This window comes from Magnolia sinica, chromosome 15, assembly GCF_029962835.1.
Source record: "Magnolia sinica isolate HGM2019 chromosome 15, MsV1, whole genome shotgun sequence".
Taxonomy (NCBI): Eukaryota; Viridiplantae; Streptophyta; class Magnoliopsida; order Magnoliales; family Magnoliaceae; genus Magnolia; species Magnolia sinica.
Genome location: NC_080587.1, coordinates 23,525,028 through 23,544,726, shown reverse-complemented (window position 1 = coordinate 23,544,726; position 19,699 = coordinate 23,525,028). Strand labels below are relative to the sequence as shown.

General features: G+C 42.6%; 1 protein-coding gene across 1 annotated transcript; it reads right to left on the bottom strand.

The window, feature by feature from the left end:
- Window positions 1-15,630: 15,630 nt before the first annotated feature.
- On the bottom strand, window positions 15,631-17,043 carry LOC131226887 (vegetative cell wall protein gp1-like). Its single transcript, XM_058222595.1, has 2 exons — window positions 16,036-17,043; window positions 15,631-15,927 (listed from the first exon to the last, which is right to left on the bottom strand). Exons 1-2 carry the CDS (start codon window positions 17,041-17,043, stop codon window positions 15,631-15,633), a joined length of 1,305 nt encoding a protein of 434 aa, XP_058078578.1.
- Between the last annotated feature and the right edge of the window lie 2,656 nt (window positions 17,044-19,699).

The window sequence follows — 19,699 nt, the reverse complement described above, 5'->3', positions numbered from 1 at the left end:
CGGTAACAGGCTTTTTCTTTGGGGAGAGGACATAATAATCAAATTTGCCAGAAGATTCTCCAAGAAGACCAACTTCAGGGTCTCCTTCCTCATACCGACGCTTGAGCTGAGCTTGGAAAGACTTAGAGCCACGAGGCTTGTCTTCCATGCAATCATCCCAACACGCATCACAGGAACAAGCATCCCATGCAATATGAAGACCATTGCGACGACGCCAATTTGTATAGTGAGTGCCATACGGATCTGGACCAGTGGGAAGAGCCTCAGTAATATATTTGCCTTCAATCCATTGGCCGAAAACAGGAGCAACCGAGGAGAAACAGTTGATCTCAGGCAAAGGAGTAGAGAAAACCGGCTTGACAGGAGAGCTGGTTTCAAATTTTGTTTCCACTGTCTTATCCTTGTGTCAGACAAAAGAAGCAACATCATGAGAGATCACCTCAGAAGATTCAACCATCTTTTCATAATTTGTGAGCCAGGAGACTAGGAATATCTCTTTCAACTGATCATAAGTAAGCTGGCGAGGAATAAAAGTGCATTTAGGAACAGCATTCTGATCCACGCAGATAAGTAAAGCATCTGGGCTAGAGGCAAGCCCTGGGAGTGGCAGATCAAGAGCATGATTCTGAATTCTAAAAGTAGCCTAATAATGCAAGGTGGCTGCCATAGCACCATCAATAAGTTTAGCACCCGTAAGCTAAACCTGAGCTTGAAGCGCGGAGAAGAGATGAGCATCGCTGAAGGGGATGTTGAAGTTAGGATGCACAGTGACAAATATGGTACCCTTATTCAGCGTAGTTTGCACCGTAGTAATCACCGTATGCTGGTATTGCTTGAACCAAGTGTCTAGAAGACCAAGTTTGCAGGCAGTAGGAAGACCCTTCCTGCCATGGAAAGTAATAGCAAGGCGGACAGCACCAAAGTGCATATGCATATAACCCTGAGCTCGCCATTCAGGGAGTTTCTCAAAAGGTAACTGGAGCGGAACAAATTCTTCAAGTTGATTAGCCCTTATAGGAGCCTGATCGAACTTAGAAGAGAGCGCATACTCCTTGATCGGAATAACTTGCTTGAGCACAATTTGCTGGAATTTGGCAGAGAGTGAACCACGATTTTTCTCAAAAAACTTATAAGGATTAGTAACTGGAAAATGGGTAGCAGGGACCTTTTCATCAGCATATTCCACCTCATAAAGAAAATCAAACTTATTACCACTATAGGATGGTAGGGGAAGAGACCTAGAAGAAGAAGAAGACGAAAACGAAGAACGAGCCGAACACATGTTTTAAAGGAGGAGAAGGATATATGGTCAAGATAGGGTAACCGCAGGGGCTCAACTATCTTCAGAGTGCAGAGCATAGTTTGGTACAATTCTCTTTCCTTTTATCAAGAACATATTGGCTACAAGGGAGGTGACGATAACGCCTACCATCGGCTAACACGGTCAAGAAACTCACCAAGCAGTTCTTGATGTCCAAAAAAGGAATTCTATATCCAACTTGTTCAAGAGATACTATCAAACCAAGTGTTCTGATACAGAAGATCGCACGAAGCGCAACTGTAGAGCATACTAATCATGGCGACTATATCCCCCTACTAATAATAGGAGATAGACCACGTCTGCACCAAGAAGAAAGTCAAGACACCTGAAGGTAGTCCTGTCCATCACATATACCCCTGTATTTTCCCTCTTAATAGAATTCCAAACCTCCCTCAAGACCTCCAGGAAAAAATCCGTGACATCTACCTTGCCAACAGGCCAACCCATAACCTAAAAACATTTCTTGAAATCCATCTTTTTAGAAATGCTCCAGTGTTTCGCCATATTCCTCATCTTGTTTACCCTTACCTTACTCCCATAACCTTCAGAAACCTCTACTACCTGCCAAATGAGGCATTGTGTTTTCTGTATTATCTTGTACAGTGTTGGACAATACTGTTCATCTTCCCGGTTGATGCGCTCCATAATTACATCACTCGTGTTCATCAAGATGATGCGTCAGGTGACAATCAACTCACTCAAGAGCAGAAAAACCTTGCTGTATTCCTCAAATGGTTTCATCCGCTTTGCGTCTGGCACTCCTACCTCCATCATCACATGACGTTCATTGAAATCACATTTCGAAATCCCAGAGAACTCCAATCTGCTTATGTGGATAATTCACACTACTACGTGCCCTATGCTGATGACAAAGTGGTAATTCGTGGTTACAGAAATTTTGATCTTGCTCAGCATTGGAACTCCTTCGAGGCTCCTCAGTTCTTCTTCTTCAAGCGTGAAATGTGTGAACTCAATAATGTTCGTCCTAATGACATTCCTCGTTCCATATGGGATACTCCAATCACGATAGCAAACGATGATCTCTGCTTAGATCATTTTGCTACTTACATTAAAAGAAACATGGAGATCCTTGTTGCTCCATCTTCCTCTTCCAATGATTCAGAACCTGAAGCAGTGTGGATATTCCCATACTCCACTACATCTGATTCGGATGATGACTAAGTCAAGACTCAATCGACTCCCTTGACTCGTTGACTCGTTGAGTTACTCCTCCACAAAAGTCCAAAAGAAGATGCTCCAAAAGAATGTACTATGCAAATAGTATGCAATAGTGTGTAATAGTATGCAACAGTGTGTAATAGTATGGAATAGTGTGTAATAGTGTGCAATAGTGTTTGAGTTGTAAAAAAGTTAAAAGAAGGAATCTCTGGAATCTCTACGTGGCCCTTCACCTGCTACAAGTGCTATACGTGGCCCCACACGTGGCCCGCATATTCGAAGCGTCTGACAACACGTCCAGCTGCAGGTGTTGATCAAGGACGATCCAAGCCATCCAAGCCGTCCACGCCACCCGGTCCCTCACCGACATCAAGATGAAAGCTTCGAGACGCGTCCTGAAGATAAGATCAAGCGTTTTGCGTTTTCTTCACCGCCTTACCTCCTCTATAAATACAGGACGATCCAGCACAAGAAGGCATACTTAGAGCAAGAGCAAGACAGAGAGATTACTTAGAGCAAAAGAAGAACACAAGTCTAGTGTGTGAAATATTTTGTAAATAGTAAGAGTGAATAGTGAGCGTGAATAGTGTTTTTGAATAGTGTCTTGTACTTCCTTGTTTTTAATGAAAGAAAGTTTTTATGTTATTACGTTACCGTGTTTGTTTTAAGTTTCGTGTTCGTGTTAAGTTTCTTTTATCTTACAATTTTTCTAGATTTCATCTTATTACTGATATTATCTTCACAACACCATTCCCTCGCACTGTGTATTTTCGTCCACGTCAGGTCCCCTTTCTTTCATGTCTCAGCCAGAACTTATTGCGACCATACTAGTGTGTATCGGTGCCTTCTTTATGTGTTTGTTTTCCTGTATTTATTGTCTTTGTTTATCTTTCTCTAAATCTTAATTTTCGTAATTTTATGTCCCGTGCTACAATAACTTGCTGCAGTACAGTGCTACAGTACTGGTGCTACAGTTATATCGCTACAATAACGATGCTACAATAATACTGCTACAGTAATACTGCTACAGAACCATAGCTACAGTAACACGCTGTCTTTTTTCACGATTAGGGCTTGGATTTCAGTTTTCTCGGTTTGTATCCTCTTATCTAGGGTTTTTAACATTATTTAGGGTTTAGGGTTTAGGTCTTGCATGTCCAAGTTTAGGTTCTTAGTGGTCTTGCATGTCCAAGTTTAGATTCATAGTTGGTATCAGAGCCATGGCCTTCTAAGCTTCTTGGTACGGGGTATATGTATAGGTAGTCCCAACCTTCAGGTGTCTTGACTTTCTTCTTGGTGCAGACGTGGTCTATCTCCTATTATTAGTAGGGGGATACAGTCGCCATGATTAGTATGCTTTACAGTTGCGCTTCGTGCGATCTTCTATATCAGAACACTTGGTTTGATAGTATCTCTTGAACAAGTTGGATATAGAATTCCTTTTTTGGACATCAAGAACTGCTTGGTGAGTTTCTTGACCGTGTTAGCCGATGGTAGGCGTTGTGGTCACCCCCCTTGTAGCCAATATGTTCTTGATAAAAGGAAAGAGGATTGTACCAAACTATGCTCTGCACTCTGAAGATAGTTGAGCCCCTGCGGTTGCCCTATCTTGGCCATATATCCTGCTCCTCCTTTAAAACATGTGTTCGGCTCGTTCTTCATTTTCGTCTTCTTCTTCTTCTATGTCTCTTCCCCTAGCGTCCTATAGTGGTAATAAGTTTGATTTTCTTTATGAGGTCGAATATGCTGATGAAAAGGTCCCTGCTACCCATTTTCCAGTTACTAATCCTTATAAGTTTTTCGAGAAAAATCGTGGTTCACTCTCTGCCAAATTCCAGTAAATTGTGCGCAAGCAAGTTGTTCCGATCAAGGAGTATGCGCTCTCTTCTAAGTTCCATCAGGCTCCTATAAGGGCTAATCAACTTGAAGAATTTGTTCCGCTCCAGTTACCTTTTGAGAAACTCCCTGAATGACGAGCTCAGGGTTATACTCATATGCACTTTGGTGCTGTCCGCCTTGCTATTACTTTCCATGGCAGGAAGGGTCTTCCTACTGCCTGCAAACTTGGTCTTCTAGACACTCGGTTCAAGCAGTACCAGCATGCGGTGATTACTACGGTGCAAACTACGCTGAATAAGGGTACATATTTGTTACTGTGTATCCTAATTTCAACATCCCCTTCAGCGATGCTAATCTCTTCTTAGCGCTTCAAGCTCAGGTTCAGCTTACGGGTGCTGAACTTATTGATGGTGCTATGGCAGCCACCTTGCATTATTAGGTTGCTTTCAGAATCCAGAATCATGCTCTTGATCTGCTGCTCCCAGGGCTTGCCTCTAGCCCAGATGCTTTACTTATCTGCGTGGATCAGAATGATGTTCCTAAATTACTTTTATTCCTCGCCAGCTTACTTATGATCAGTTGAAAGAGATATTCCCAGTCTCCTGGCTCACAAATTATGAAAAGAAGGATGAATCTTCTGAGGTGATTTCTCATGGCGTTGCTTCTTTTGTCCGACACAAGGATAAGACAGTGGAAAAAAAATTTCAAACCAGCTCTCCTGTCAAGCCGGTTTTCTCTACTCCTCTGCCTGAGATCAACTGTTTCTCCTTGGTTGCTCCTGTTTTCGGCCAATGGATTGAAGGCAAATATATTACTGAGGCTCCTCCCACTGGTCCAGATCCGTATGGCACTCACTATACAAATTGGCGTCATCGCAATGGCCTTCATATCGCATGGGATGCTTGTTCTTGTGATGCATGTTAGGATGATTGCATGGAAGACAAGCCTCGTGGCTCTAAGTCTTTCCAAGCTCAGCTTAAGCGTCGGTATGAGGACGGAGACCCTGAAGTTGGTCTTCTTAGAGAATCTTCTGGCAAATTTGACTATTATGTCCTTTACCCAAAGAAAAAGCCTGTTACCGCTCCTCCTCCCACCTGTAAACCTTTACCGCCTCATCCTAAACCCCCACCACCAGCCTCTCCTCCATGTATGGTTTCATGCCCTAAACCACAATCTCCTTCACCTAAGCCATCTCCAAAGCATCCAAAGCCTGCGTCTAAACCACCACTCATTCCTTACTATCAAAAAGCCTTGTCCCATCTCCGATGTTCCCAATCAGTTTCTCCAAAGCCTCATCCAATCTCCTCTTCACCTATGGTATGCGCTTATGAGCCAGCATCAGATCCTCACTTCCCTCCTACTGATGATTTTGATCATCCTACAGAAAGGACACGTTATGTTTGGAAAATCAAAGATCCCTCTGGTCTTCAGACAGATGGTACTTCCAAACATGTTTCTGCCGCAGAAGCAGCTCTAAATTGGCAAGCTAAAAATGTAGCTCAGCAGAATCGTGCTTTGCAAAAGATCTTGCATAATTAGTAGCAGCTCACAGCTATTGTGCAAAAACAAAGCCCGGTCATTCCTATGTTAGAAGCTCGTATCGCAGCAGTTGAAAAGGAACTGTACGTCATTGCTACTACAGTTCGTGATTCAAATCTTCTCTTACAAAAGGAAATGGAAAGAAAGAATTTAAAGGCTCAGCTCTATTCGCTCAAGAATCCGCCTCGCCCTGCTTTCTCTCTTTTTGATGATAACCCATTATTCCCTCGACAGAATCCGCTACCTGCTCAACCTCCACCCTTTATGCCCTCCTCAGTCCCTATTGTCCCATGGGCTTCTCCTCCTCCATCTTACAGCCAGCTGTTACCTCCACCTCCTCAACCCTCAGCCTCACAATCTTTTCGACCTACTCCACCCTCTCAACTAGCCTCACACCCTTCTATCCCTTCTACCTCTAAAGGCAAACAACCTATTTACTCAGATCATTTGTTCACTTATGATCTGATGGCCTCTTCACTTCCCTCTGATGACTTCTTGCCCCAAGAGCCGTTAAATCCTATTGCGTCCTTCCTTCGCAGTAGTGCTTTGACTCCGTCAAGCGATGAAGAGTCATCAGCAGCGTCTTTTCTGTCTGAAAGCACTGAATCTACTGTCCCAGATCAACTTATGCAGCAGCCTACTCCACAGCCTCCACAAGTTGATCCTCATGTTGATGAAGCTACTAGTGATGTTGATGAAGACAGACCTGCTCCTCCTCGTGTTGTTGCTCCAGAAAGTGATCACAAGAAATTGTTTACTTTTGATGATCTTCCGCCTCATGAATGGCAACAGCGACTCATGGATATTTATGCATGGATGAGAGCAGACTTGCAAACTTCAGGTGCTACTGCACGCCATACTTGTGAAAAAGTAGTTGCAAGATTCAGTGGTACTCTCCGAGAATGGTGGAATATGCTTGGTGAATATCGTCAGCTCCAGCTCCTACAAGAAAACAGTGTCGAAGCCTTCATAAGCTTCATTTATCTCGAGTTTATTGGAGACTCCACCTCCTATGCTCGCATTACTCGTGAAGAATTCTTACAGATGAAAGTTTGTTCCTTTGATAAAGCTGATTTGGATCGCCATTATGCAAAAATGTCTAAACGGTTTTACATCATTGGTGGAAAAGATGATGTCAATCTCAAGCAAGTTTATCTTAACTCTCTTCCAGATCCTCTTGGTGATGAAACTACGAAGCTCCTTTAGAAGCGAAATCTTCCACTCCATGCCGCTACTCTCGGTCAGATCCATCAGACCTCCCTACAAGCAGTCCAAAAGTTATGCAATCAACATAAGTTTTTGAAAAGAGCAGAAAAGATGAATACTCGTCTTGGTTCCGCTTGTGACAAGCCGTATCTCTCCATTAAATGCAAAGATAAGCAGTCTTGTGATTGTTCGTTCAAGAAGAAAAAGAATCACTTCTCTAAGCAGTGTCCTAAACGCCATCGTCCCAAGTATGTTAAGATGATTGAGAAGGCGTTCCAGCTCCTCCCACACAAGGATGATGATCTTGAATCACTTTATTCTCTTTGTGATGGTGATGATCCCTCTGCGGTGTTACCGATCGTTCATTCTACTGAAGATGTTGATTCAGACTCCTTCACTGATGATTCCTCTGATGATAGTTCTCCTGATGAACTAAAACCCTAAATTTGGACACACAGGGGCTAAACCCTAAACCCTAATATAATGTTAAAAATCCTAGATAAGAAGATATAGACCAAGAGAACTGAAATCCAAACCCTAATCGTGGGAAAAGACAGCGTGTTACTGTAGCTATGGTACTGTAGCAGTATTACTGTAGCATCGTTACTGTAGCACTAGTACTGTAGCACTGTTACTATAGCAAGTTACTGTAGCACGAAACATAAAATTATGAAAATTAAGATTTAGAGAAAGATAAACAAAAACAATAAATGCAGGAAAACAAACACATAAAAAATACACCGATACAGACTAATATGGCCGCAATAAGTTCTGGCTAAGACATGAAAGAAAGGGGACCTGACGTAGACGTAAATACACAGTACGAGGGAATGGTGTTGTGAAAATAATATCAGTAATAAGATGAAATCTAGAAAAATTATAAGATAAAAGACACTTAACACGAATATGAAACTTAAAACAAACACGATAACGTAATAACATAAAAACTTTCTTTCATTAAAAACAAGGAAGTACAAGATACTATTCAAAACACTATTCATGCTCACTATTCACTCTTACTATTTACAAAATATTTCACACACTAGACTTGTAATCTCTCTGTTTCTCTGTATTTCTCTCGATGTTTTTCAGTATGCCTTCTTGTGCTGGATCGTCTTGTATTTATAGGGAAGGGAAGGCGGTGAAGAAGCCGCTTGATCTTATCTTTAGGACGCGTCTCAAAGCTTTCATCTCGATGTCGGTGAGGGGCCGGGTGGCATGGACGGCTTGGATGGCTTGGATCGTCCTTGATCAACACCTGGAGCTGGTCGTGTTGTCAGACGCTTCGAATATGCGGGCCACGTGTGGGGCCACGTATAGCACTTGTAGCAGGTGAAGGGCCACGTAGAGATTCCAGAGATTCCTTCTTTTAACTTTTTTACAACTCAAAGACTATTGCATACTATTACACACTATTCCATACTATTACACACTGTTGCATACTATTACACACTATTGCATACTATTTGCATAGTACACTCTTTTGGAGCATCTTCTTTTGGACTTTTGTGGAGGAGTAACTCAACGAGTCAACGAGTCAAGTGAGTCGACTGAGTCTTATCTGAATCAGATGTGGTGGAGTATGGGAATATTGACACTGCTTCAGGTTCTGAATCACTGAAAGAGGAAGACAGAGCAACAAGGATCTCCATGTTTCTTTCAATGTAAGTAGCAAAATGATCTAAGCAGAGATCATCGTTTGCTGTCGTGATTGGAGTATCCCATATGGAACGAGGAATGTCGTCAGGACGAACATTATTGAGTTCACACATTTCACGCTTGAAGAAGAAGAACTGAGGAGCATCGAAGGAGTTCCAATGCTGAGCAAGATCAAAATTTCTGTAACCACGAATTACCACTTTGTCATCAGCATAGGGCACATAGTAGTGTGAATTATCCACATAGGCAGATTGGAGTTCTCTGGGATTCCGAAATGTGATTTCAATGAACGTCATGTGATGATGGAGGTAGGAGTGTCAGACGCAGAGCGGGTGAAACCATTTGAGGAACACAGCAAGGTTTTTCTGCTCTGGAGTTAGTTGATTGTCACCTGACGCATCATCTTGATGAACACGAGTGATGTAATTATGGAGCGCATCAACCAGGAAGATGAACAGTATTGTCCAACACTGTACAAGATAATACACTGCTCAACCGTAGGAGCCTCAGTAATATATTTGCCTTCAATCCATTGGCCGAAAACAGGAGCAACCGTAGAGAAACAGTTGATCTCAGGCAGAGGAGTAGAAAAGACCGGCTTAACTGGAGAGCTGGTTTCGAATTTTGTTTCCATTGTCTTATCCTTGTGTCGGACAAAAGAGGCAACGTCATGAGAAATCACCTCAGAAGATTCAACCTTCTTTTCATAATTTGTGAGCCAGGAGACTGGGAATATCTCTTTCAACTGATCATAAGTAAGCTGGCGAGGAATAAAAGTGCATTTAGGAACATCATTCTGATCCATGCAGATAAGTAAAGCATTTGGGCTAGAGGCAAGCCCTGGGAGCGGCAGATCAAGAGCATGATTCTGGATTCTGAAAGCAACCTGATAATGCAAGGTGGCTGCCATAGCACCATCAATAAGGTCAGCACCCGTAAGCTGAACCTGAGCTTGAAGCGCTGAGAAGAGATGAGCATCGCTGAAGGGGATGTTGAAATTAGGATACATAGTAACAAATATGGTACCCTTATTCAGCGTAGTTTGCACCGTAGTAATCACCGCATGCTGGTACTGCTTGAACCGAGTGTCTAGAAGACCAAGTTTGCAGGCAGTAGGAAGACCCTTCCTGCCATGGAAAGTAATAGCAAGGCGGACAGCACCAAAGTGCATATGAGTATAACCCTGAGCTCGCCATTCAGGGAGTTTCTCAAAAGGTAACTGGAGCGGAACAAATTCTTCAAGTTGATTAGCCCTTATAGGAGCCTGATGGAACTTAGAAGAGAGCGCATACTCCTTGATCGGAACAACTTGCTTGCGCACAATTTGGTGGAATTTGGCAGAGAGTGAACCACGATTTTTCTCGAAAAACTTATAAGGATTAGTAACTGGAAAATGGGTAGCAGGGACCTTTTCATCAGCATATTCGACCTCATAAAGAAAATCAAACTTATTACCACTATAGGACGCTAAGGGTAGAAACCTAGAAGAAGAAGAAGATGAAAACGAAGAACGAGCCGAACACATGTTTTAAAGAATGAGCAGGATATATGGCCAAGATAGGGCAACCGCAGGGGCTCAACTATCTTCAGAGTGCAGAGCATAGTTTGGTACAATTCTCTTTCCTTTTATCAAGAACATATTGGCTACAAGGGGGGTGACCACAACGCCTACCATCGGCTAACACGGTCAAGAAACTCACCAAGTAGTTCTTGATGTCCAAAAAGGAATTCTATATCCAACTTGTTCAAGAGATACTATCAAACCAAGTGTTCTGATACAGAAGATCGCACGAAGCGCAACTGTAGAGCATACTAATCATGGCGACTGTATCCCCCTACTAATAATAGGAGATAGACCACGTCTGCACCAAGGAGAAAGTCAAGACACCTGAAGGTAGTCCTGTCCATCACATATACCCCGCACCAAGAAGATTAGAAGGCCATGGCTCTGATACCAACTAAAACACTAAATTTGGACACATAGGAGCTAAACCCTAAACCCTAATATAATGTTAAAAACCCTAGATAAGAAGATACAGACCAAGAGAACTGAAATCCAAAACCCTAACCGTGAAAAAAGACAGCGTGTACTGTAGCTGTGGTACTATAGCAGTATTACTGTAGCATCGTTACTGTAGAAATGTTACTGTAGCACTGTTACTGTAGCAAGTTACTGTAGCACGGAACATAAAATTATAAAAATTAAGATTTAAAGAAAGATAAACAAAGACAATAAATACAAGAGAACAAACACATAAAAAAGGCACCGATACACACTAGTATGGCCGCAATAAGTTCTGGCTGAGACATGAAAGAAAGGGGACCTGACGTGGACGAAAATACACGGTGCGAGGGAATGGTGTTGTGAAGATAATATCAGTAATAAGATGAAATCTAGAAAAATTATAAGATAAAAGACACTTAACACGAACACGAAACTTAAAACAAACACGGTAACGTAATAACATAAAAACTTTCTGTCATTAAAAATAAGGACGTACAAGACAATTCAAAAACACTATTCACGCTCACTATTCAAAAATACTATTCACGCTCACTATTCACTCTAACTATTTACAAAATATTTCACACACTAGACTTGTAATCTCTCTGTTTCTCTGTATTTCTCTCGATGTTTTTCAGTATGCCTTCTTGAGCTGGATCGTCTTGTATTTATAGAGAAGGTAAGGCGGTGAAGAAATCGCTTGATCTTATCTTCAGGATGCGTCTCGAAGCTTTCATTTTGATGTCGGTGAGGGACCGGGTGGCGTGGACAGCTTGGATGGCTTGGATCATCCTGGATCAACACCTGGAGCTGGATGTGTTGTCAGACGCTTCGAGTATGCGGGCCACGTGTGGGGCCACGTATAGTACTTGTAGCAGGTAAGAAGCCACGTAGAGATTCCATAGATTCTTTCTTTCAACTTTTTTACAACTCAAAAACTATTGCACACTCTTACACACTATTCCATACTATTACACACTGTTGCATACTATTACACACTATTGCATACTATTTGCATAGTACATTCTTTTGGAGCATCTTCTTTTGGACTTTTGTGGAGGAGTAACTCAATGAGTCAACAAGTCAACTGAGTCAACTGAGTCCCAACTTAGTCATCATCCAAATCAGATGTGGTGGAGTATAGGAATATCCACACTGCTTCAGGTTCTGAATCACTGGAAGAGGAAGACGGAGCAACAAGGATCTCCATGTTTCTTTCAATGTAAGTAGCAAAATGATCTAAGCAGAGATCATCGTTTGCTGTCGTGATTGGAGTATCCCATATGGAACGAGGAATGTCATCAGGGCGAACATTATTAAGTTCACACATTTCACGCTTGAAGAAGAAGAACTGAGGAGCATCGAAGGAGTTCCAATGCTGAGCAAGATCAAAATTTCTATAACCACGAATTACCACTTTGTCATCAGCATAGGGCACGTAGTAGTGTGAATTATCCACATAAGCAGATTGGAGTTCTCTAGGATTCCGAAATGTGATTTCAATGAACGCCATGTGATGATGGAGGTAGGAGTGCCAGACGCAGAGCGGATGAAACCATTTGAGGAATACAACAAGGTTTTTCGGCTCTGGAGTGAGTTGATTGTCACCTGACGCATCATCTTGATGAACACGAGTGATGTAATTATGGAGCGCATCAACCGGAAAGATGAATAGTATTGTCCAACACCGTACAAGATAATACAGAAAACACAATGCTTCATTTGGCAGGTAGTAGAGGTTTCTAAAGGTTATGGGAGTAAGGTAAGGGTAAACAGGATGAGGAATATGGCGAAACACTGGAGCATTTCTAACAAGATGGATTTCAAGAAATGTTTTTAGGTTATGGGTTGGCCTGTTAGCAAGGTAGATGTCACGGATTTTTTCTTGGAGGTCTTGAGGGAGGTTTGGAATTCTATCAAGAGGGAAAATACAGGGGAGAGAGAGTTCTTGGATGGCTGAAGAATGGGTAGGTTCTGGAGGAGGTTCAGGAGGAGGTTTACAGGGGAGTCTGGAGAGGAAGTCTGCCAAAATATTATCGTTTCCTTTTATCTTGTGAACAGTAAAACTCCATTGAGAGAACCAATTTGACCATCTGAGGAGCTGAGGTTTAGGGATCATCTTCTGTTTGAATTCAAGCATTCTGGGAAATGAGGAGAGATCCATTTCTACCAGGAAATGGTGTTCAATAAGATGAAACTGAAACTTGAAAATGCCATATTTCACTGCCAAAATTTCTTTGTAAGTTGAGTGATAATGCCTTTCTAACGCTTTGAACTGACCACTTTTGTATCCACACACTTGTCTAGAACCGTTGATTTCTTATAGTAAAACAGCACCCCATTGGGTGTCAGTAGCATCAGTCTGGAGGATTCGAGTTCCAATTGTATTCGGGATCTGCAGGGGAGGAAGATGCTGAATAATCTTCTTTAGAGCACGAACTGCAGCTGTGTGAGAACTATCCCATGGAGGAGCATCTTTCTTCAATAACTCAGTGAGAACATCTCGATATGAACATACATGAGGGATGAAATCAGAGACATAGTTGACGATGCCGATAAATTGCTGAATTTGTTTGGCCGATGTGAGAACATTTGGAAACTGGAGCAAATGTTCAGCAACATGAGGCTGGGGAGAGTACTTGCCATTTCTGATTTCCATACCCAAAAAATCAATGTCTGTTTGCGCCAACTGCATTTTTCTTTCTGAGAGCATAATACCATAGTCAACGCAAATTGCATGAAATCTTTGCAGTAGATCACTGTGGCTTTTCTCATCAGGCGAATAGAGAAGAAGATCATCGATGTACACCAGGCAGTTGTCAAGAATAGGTTTGAAAATTCTGATCATCGCTTTTTAGAAGAGTGAGGGAGCTGTCTTCAATCCAAAGGGCATGACTGTCCATTAATAATGTGCATTTGGGATAGTAAAAGCTGTTTTGTGCCAATCATCTAGGTGGATACCCAGTTGCCAAAATCCTGCCTTTAAATCAAACTTTGAAAACAGATGAGCATCTGTCAAATGTTGAAATAAAGATGCACGATTCGGCAGAGGAAACTTGTCATCTTGTAAATATTTGTTTAATGGCTTGTAGTTGATGACAAGGCGAAGTTTCCCGTGACCTTGCTCGGCGTGCTTGTTCACGTAGAAAGCTTCACAAGCCCACGGTGAGTCTGTGGGTTCAATTAAACCTTCTGCTAGTAAACTAGCAAGCTCTTCATTTGCAAGTTTCTGGTGATCTGGGGTCATTCCTAGGTGACTGGCTTTTGTGGGGGTGACTTCAACATGTTGTTTGAAAGGGAGTTTGACAAAGAATTCAGGACGGGTCCAAAGAGGAGATGGATGTTTTTTGGCAAACTCTGAGTGAGTTGTGGCACAACATTGTTCAATGAGGAGGTTTTTAATGTTGAGGATTGGTTGGGTGAGATGGAGGTTTGGGACTTAGGACCATGGAAGAAAATGAGATTTATACTGGAGACCAGAGGGTAACCATTGTAGACCAGGAATTTTATGAAGGATGTCGAACCCAAGAATAAGATCTTTGCCAGAGAGAGAGGAACCAAGAAATGAGTGGGTGATGGAGAGGTTTGGAAATAGCTTGAGCGAATGAGGATGGGAGATTTTATCCACATGGAACACCTTTCCATTTGCTGCTTTGAAGAACTGGGAATGAGAGGACTAAGAGGTTTCAGGGAGGATAGATGGGTTGAGGATAGAAATTGTTGCACCAGTATCAGCAAGTGCAATGACTGGGATTGGAGAAGAATGCCGAGGATGGAGCTCAACTTGGACTAAGGGAGTTGGACTGGTAGTCATGATGGAAGAAAATGAGACTGGGACTGGGTCTGAAGTAACAGAGATACTGTCAACTTCATCAGGAGAACTACCATCAAAGGAATCATCAGTGAATGAGTCTGAATCAACATCTTCAATATCATCAGTAGAATGAAGGATGGGCCACACTGCAGAGGGATCATCACCATCACAAAGAGAGTAAAGTGATTCAAGATCATCATCCTTGTGTGGGAGGAGCTGAAACGCCTTCTCAATCATCATAGCATACTTAGGAGGATGGCGTTTAGGACGCTGCTTAGAAAAGTGACCTTTCTTGTTGCAGATGAAACATCGATCTGTAGACTTCTGTCTGAAGGGTTTCTTCTTCAGAAATTTCCATATCCGTTTTTTCTTGAATTTCTTTCTTCTGCGAAGACTTCTTCGAGGATGGGTATCATCACCTTGGAAGTAACGAGCCTTGCGGAAATGATTCTTTTTCTTCTTAAACGAACAATCACAAGACTGCTTATCTTTGCATTTAATGGAGAGATACGGCTTGTCACAAGCGGAACCAAGAAGAGTATTCATCTTTTCTGCTCTTTTCAAAAACTTATGTTGATTGCATAACTTTTGGACTGCTTGCAGGGAGGTCTGATGGATCTGACTGAGAGTAGCGGCATGGAGTGGAAGATTTCGCTGCTCAAGGAGCTTCGTAGTTTCATCACCAAGAGGATCTGGAAGAGAGTTAAGATAAACTTGCTTGAGATTGACATCATCTTTTCCACCAATGATGTAAAACCATTTAGACATTTTTGCATAATAGCAATCCAAATCAGCTTTATCCAAGGAACAAACTTTCATCTGTAAGAGTTCTTCATGAGCAATGCGAGCATAGGAGGTGGAGTCTCCAATAAACTCGAGATAAATGAAGCTTATGAAGGCTTCGATACTGTTTTCTTGTAGGAGCTGGAGCTGACGATATTCACCAAGCATATTCCACCATTCTCGGAGAGTACCACTGAATCTTGCAACGACTTTTTCACAAGTATGGCGTGCAGTAGCACCTGGAGTTTGCAAGTCTACTCTCATCCATGCATAAATATCCATGAGTCACTGTTGCCATTCATGAGGCGAAAGATCATCAAGAGTAAACAATTTCTTGTGATCACTTTCTGGAGCAACAACACGAGGAGCATGATGAGGAGGAGCAGGTCTGTCTTCATCAACATCACTAGCAGCTTCATCAACATGAGGATCAGCTTGTGGAGGCTGTGGAGTAGGCTGCTGCATAAGTTGATCTGGGACAGTAGATTCAGTGCTTTCAGTCTGAGAAGAGGCTTCCGATGACTCGTCATCGCTTGACGGAATCAAAGCACGACTGCGAAGGAAGGAAGCAATAGGATTTAACTGCTCTTAGGGCAAGAAGTCATCAGAGGGAAGTGAAGAGGCCATCAGATCATAAGTAAACAAATGATCTAAGTCAATAGGTTGTTTGCCTTTAGAGGTAGAAGGGACAGAGGGGTGTGAGGCTGGTTGAGAGGGTGGAGTAGGTGAAAAAGATTGTGAGGCTGAGGGTTGAGGAGGTGGAGGTAACGGCTGGCTGTAAGATGGAGGAGGAGAAGCCCATGGGACAATAGGGACTGAGGATGGCATAAAGGGTGGAGGTTGAGCAGGTAGCGGATTCTGTCGAGGTAATAATGGGTTATCATCAAAAAGAGAGAAAGCAGGGTGAGGCGGATTCTTGAGCGAATAGAGCTGAGCCTTTAAATTCTTTCTTTCCATTTCCTTTTGCAAGAGAAGATTGGAATCACGAACTGTTGTAGCAATGACATATAATTCCTTTTCAACTACTGCGATACGAGCTTCTAACATAGGAATGACTGGGCTTTGTTTTTGCACAATAGCTGCGAGCTGCTGCTGATTATGCAAGATCTTTTGCAAAGCACGATTCTGCTGAGCTGCATTTTCATCTTGCCAATTTAGAGCTGCTTCTGCTGCTGAGCCACGTTTGGACGTACCATCAGTCTGAAGACCAGAGGGATCTTTGCTTCTCCAAACATAACGTGTCCTTTCTGCTGGATGATCAAAATCATCTGTAGCAGGGAAGGGAGGATCTGATGTTGGCTCATAAGCGCATACCATAGGTGAAGAGGAGATTGGATTAGGCTTTGGAGAAACTGATTGGGAACATCGGAGATGGGACAAGGCTTTTTTATAGAAAGGCATGAGTGGTGGTTTAGATGCAGGCTTTGGATGGTTTGGAGATGGCTTAGGTGAAGGAGATTGTGGTTTAGGGCATGAAACCATACATGGAGGAGAGGCTGGTGGTGGAGGTTTAGGATGAGGTAGTAAAGGTTTACAGGTGGGAGGAGGAGTGGTAACAGGCTTTTTCTTTGGGTAAAGGACATAATAATCAAATTTGCCAGAAGATTCTCCAAGAAGACCAACATCAGGGTCTCCATCCTCATACCGACGCTTAAGCTGAGCTTGGAAAGACTTAAAGCCATGAGGCTTGTCTTCCATGCAATCATCCCAACACGCATCACAGGAACAAGCATCCCATGCGATATGAAGGCCGTTGCGACGATGCCAATTTGTATAATGAGTGCCATACGGATCTGGACCAGCGGGAGGAGCCTTAGTAATATATTTGCCTTCAATTCATTGGCCGAAAACAGGAGCAACCGTAGAGAAACAGTTGATCTCAGGCAGAGGAGTAGAGAAAACCGGCTTGACAGGAGAGCTGGTTTCGAATTTTGTTTCCACTGTCTTATCCTTGTGTCGGACAAAAGAGGCAACATCATGAGAAATCACCTCAGAAGATTCAACCTTCTTTTCATAATTTGTGAGCCAGGAGACTGGGAATATCTCTTTCAACTGCTCATGAGTAAGCTGGCGAGGAATAAATGTGCATTTAGGAACATCATTCTGATCCACGTAGATAAGTAAAGCATCTGGGCTAGAGGCAAGCCCTGGGAGCGGCAGATCAAGAGCATGATTCTGGATTCTGAAAGCAACCTGATATTGCAAGGTGGCTGCCATAGCACCATCGATAAGTTCAGCACCCGTAAGCTGGACCTGAGCTTGAAGCGCGGAGAAGAGATGAGCATCGCTGAAGGGGATGTTGAAGTTAGGATACACAGTGATAAATATGGTACCCTTATTCAGCGTAGTTTGCACCGTAGTAATCACCGCATGCTGGTACTGCTTGAACCGAGTGTCTAGAAGACCAAGTTTGCAGGGAGTAGGAAGACCCTTCCTGCCATGGAAAGTAATAGCAAGGCGGACAGCACCAAAGTGCATATGAGTATAACCCTGAGCTCGCCATTCAGGGAGTTTCTCAAAAGGCAACTGGAGCGGAACAAATTCTTCAAGTTGATTAGCCCTTATAGGAGCCTGATGAAACTTAGAAGAGAGCGCATACTCCTTAATCGGAACAACTTGCTTGCGCACAATTTGCTGGAATTTGGCAGAGAGTGAACCACGATTTTTCTCGAAAAACTTATAAGGATTAGTAACTGGAAAATGGGTAGCAGGGACCTTTTCATCAGCATATTCCACCTCATAAAGAAAATCAAACTTATTACCACTATAGGACGCTAGGGGAAGAGAACTAGAAGAAGAAGAAGACGAAAACGAAGAACGAGCCGAACACATGTTTTAAAGAAGGAGAAGGATATATGGCCAAGATAGGGCAACCGCAGGGGCTCAACTATCTTCAGAGTGCAGAGCATAGTTTGGTACAATTCTCTTTCCTTTTATCAAGAACATATTGGCTACAAGGGGGGTGACCACAACGCCTACCATCGGCTAACACGGTCAAGAAACTCACCAAGCAGTTCTTGATGTCCAAAAAAGGAATTCTATATCCAACTTGTTCAAGAGATACTATCAAACCAAGTGTTCTGATACAGAAGATCGCACGAAGCGCAACTGTAGAGCATACTATCATGGCGACTGTATCCCCCTACTAATAATAGGAGATAGACCACGTCTGCACCAAGAAGAAAGTCAAGACACCTGAAGGTAGTCCTGTCCATCACATATACCCCGCACCAAAAAACTTAGAAGGCCATGGCTCTGATACCAACTAAAACCCTAAATTTGGACACACAGGGGCTAAACCCTAAACCTTAATATAAGGTTAAAAACCCTAGATAAGAAACTAAGAAAAGATTGTGAGGACCTGACGTATTCACGCTCACTATTCACTCTTACTATTTACAAAATATTTCACACACTAGACTTGTGTTCTTCTTTTGCTCTAAGTAATCTCTCTGTTTCTCTGTATTTCTCTCGATGTTTTCCAGTATGCCTTCTTGTGCTGGATCGTCTTGTATTTATAGAGAAGGTAAGGCGGTGAAGAAATCGCTTGATCTTATCTTCAGGACGCGTCTCGAAGCTTTCATTTTGATGTCGGTGAGGGACCGGGTGGCGTGGACGGCTTGGATGGCTTGGATCGTCCTGGATCAACACCTGGAGCTAGACGTGTTGTCAGACGCTTCGAGTATGCGGGCCACGTGCGGGGCCACGTATAGCAAGTGTAGCAGGTGAGGAGCCACGTAGAGATTCCATAGATTCTTTCTTTTAACCTTTTTACAACTCAAACACTATTGCACACTATTCCATACTATTACACACTGTTGCATACTATTACATACTATTTGCATAGAACATTTGTTGGAGCTTTCTCTTTTTGGACTTTTGTGGAGGAGTGACTCAACGAGTTAACTCAATGAGTCAAGTGAGTCAACTGAGTCTTGACTTAGTCATCATCACAATCAGATGTGGTGGAGTATGGGAATATCCACACTGCTTTAGGTTCTAGTTCTGAATCACTGGAAGAGGAAGACTGAGCAATAAGGATCTCCATGTTTCTTTCAATGTAAGTAGCAAAATGATCTAAGCAGAGATCATTGTTTGCTGTCGTGATTGGAGTATCCTATATGGAACGAGGAATGTCATCAGGACGAACATTATTGAGTTCACACATTTCACGCTTGAAGAAGAAGAACTGAGGAGCATCGAAGGAGTTCCAATGCTGAGTAAGATCAAAATTTCTGTAACCACGAATTACCACTTTGTCATCAGCATAGGGCACGTAGTAGTGTGAATTATCCACATAAGCAGATTAGATTCTCTGAGATTCCGAAATGTGATTTCAATGAACGTCATGTGA

What these genes read in the sequence shown, in the direction of transcription:
- LOC131226887 (XM_058222595.1), bottom strand. Translation starts at nt 17,043, where the DNA reads ATGGAAGACAAGCCTCATGGCTTTAAGTCTTTCCAAGCTCAGCTTAAG. An exon ending in AACCAGCCTCACACCCCTCT is followed by an intron (nt 15,928 to 16,035) that starts GTCCCTTCTACC and finishes CCCTAAGAGCAG; the next exon opens with TTAAATCCTATTGCTTCCTT.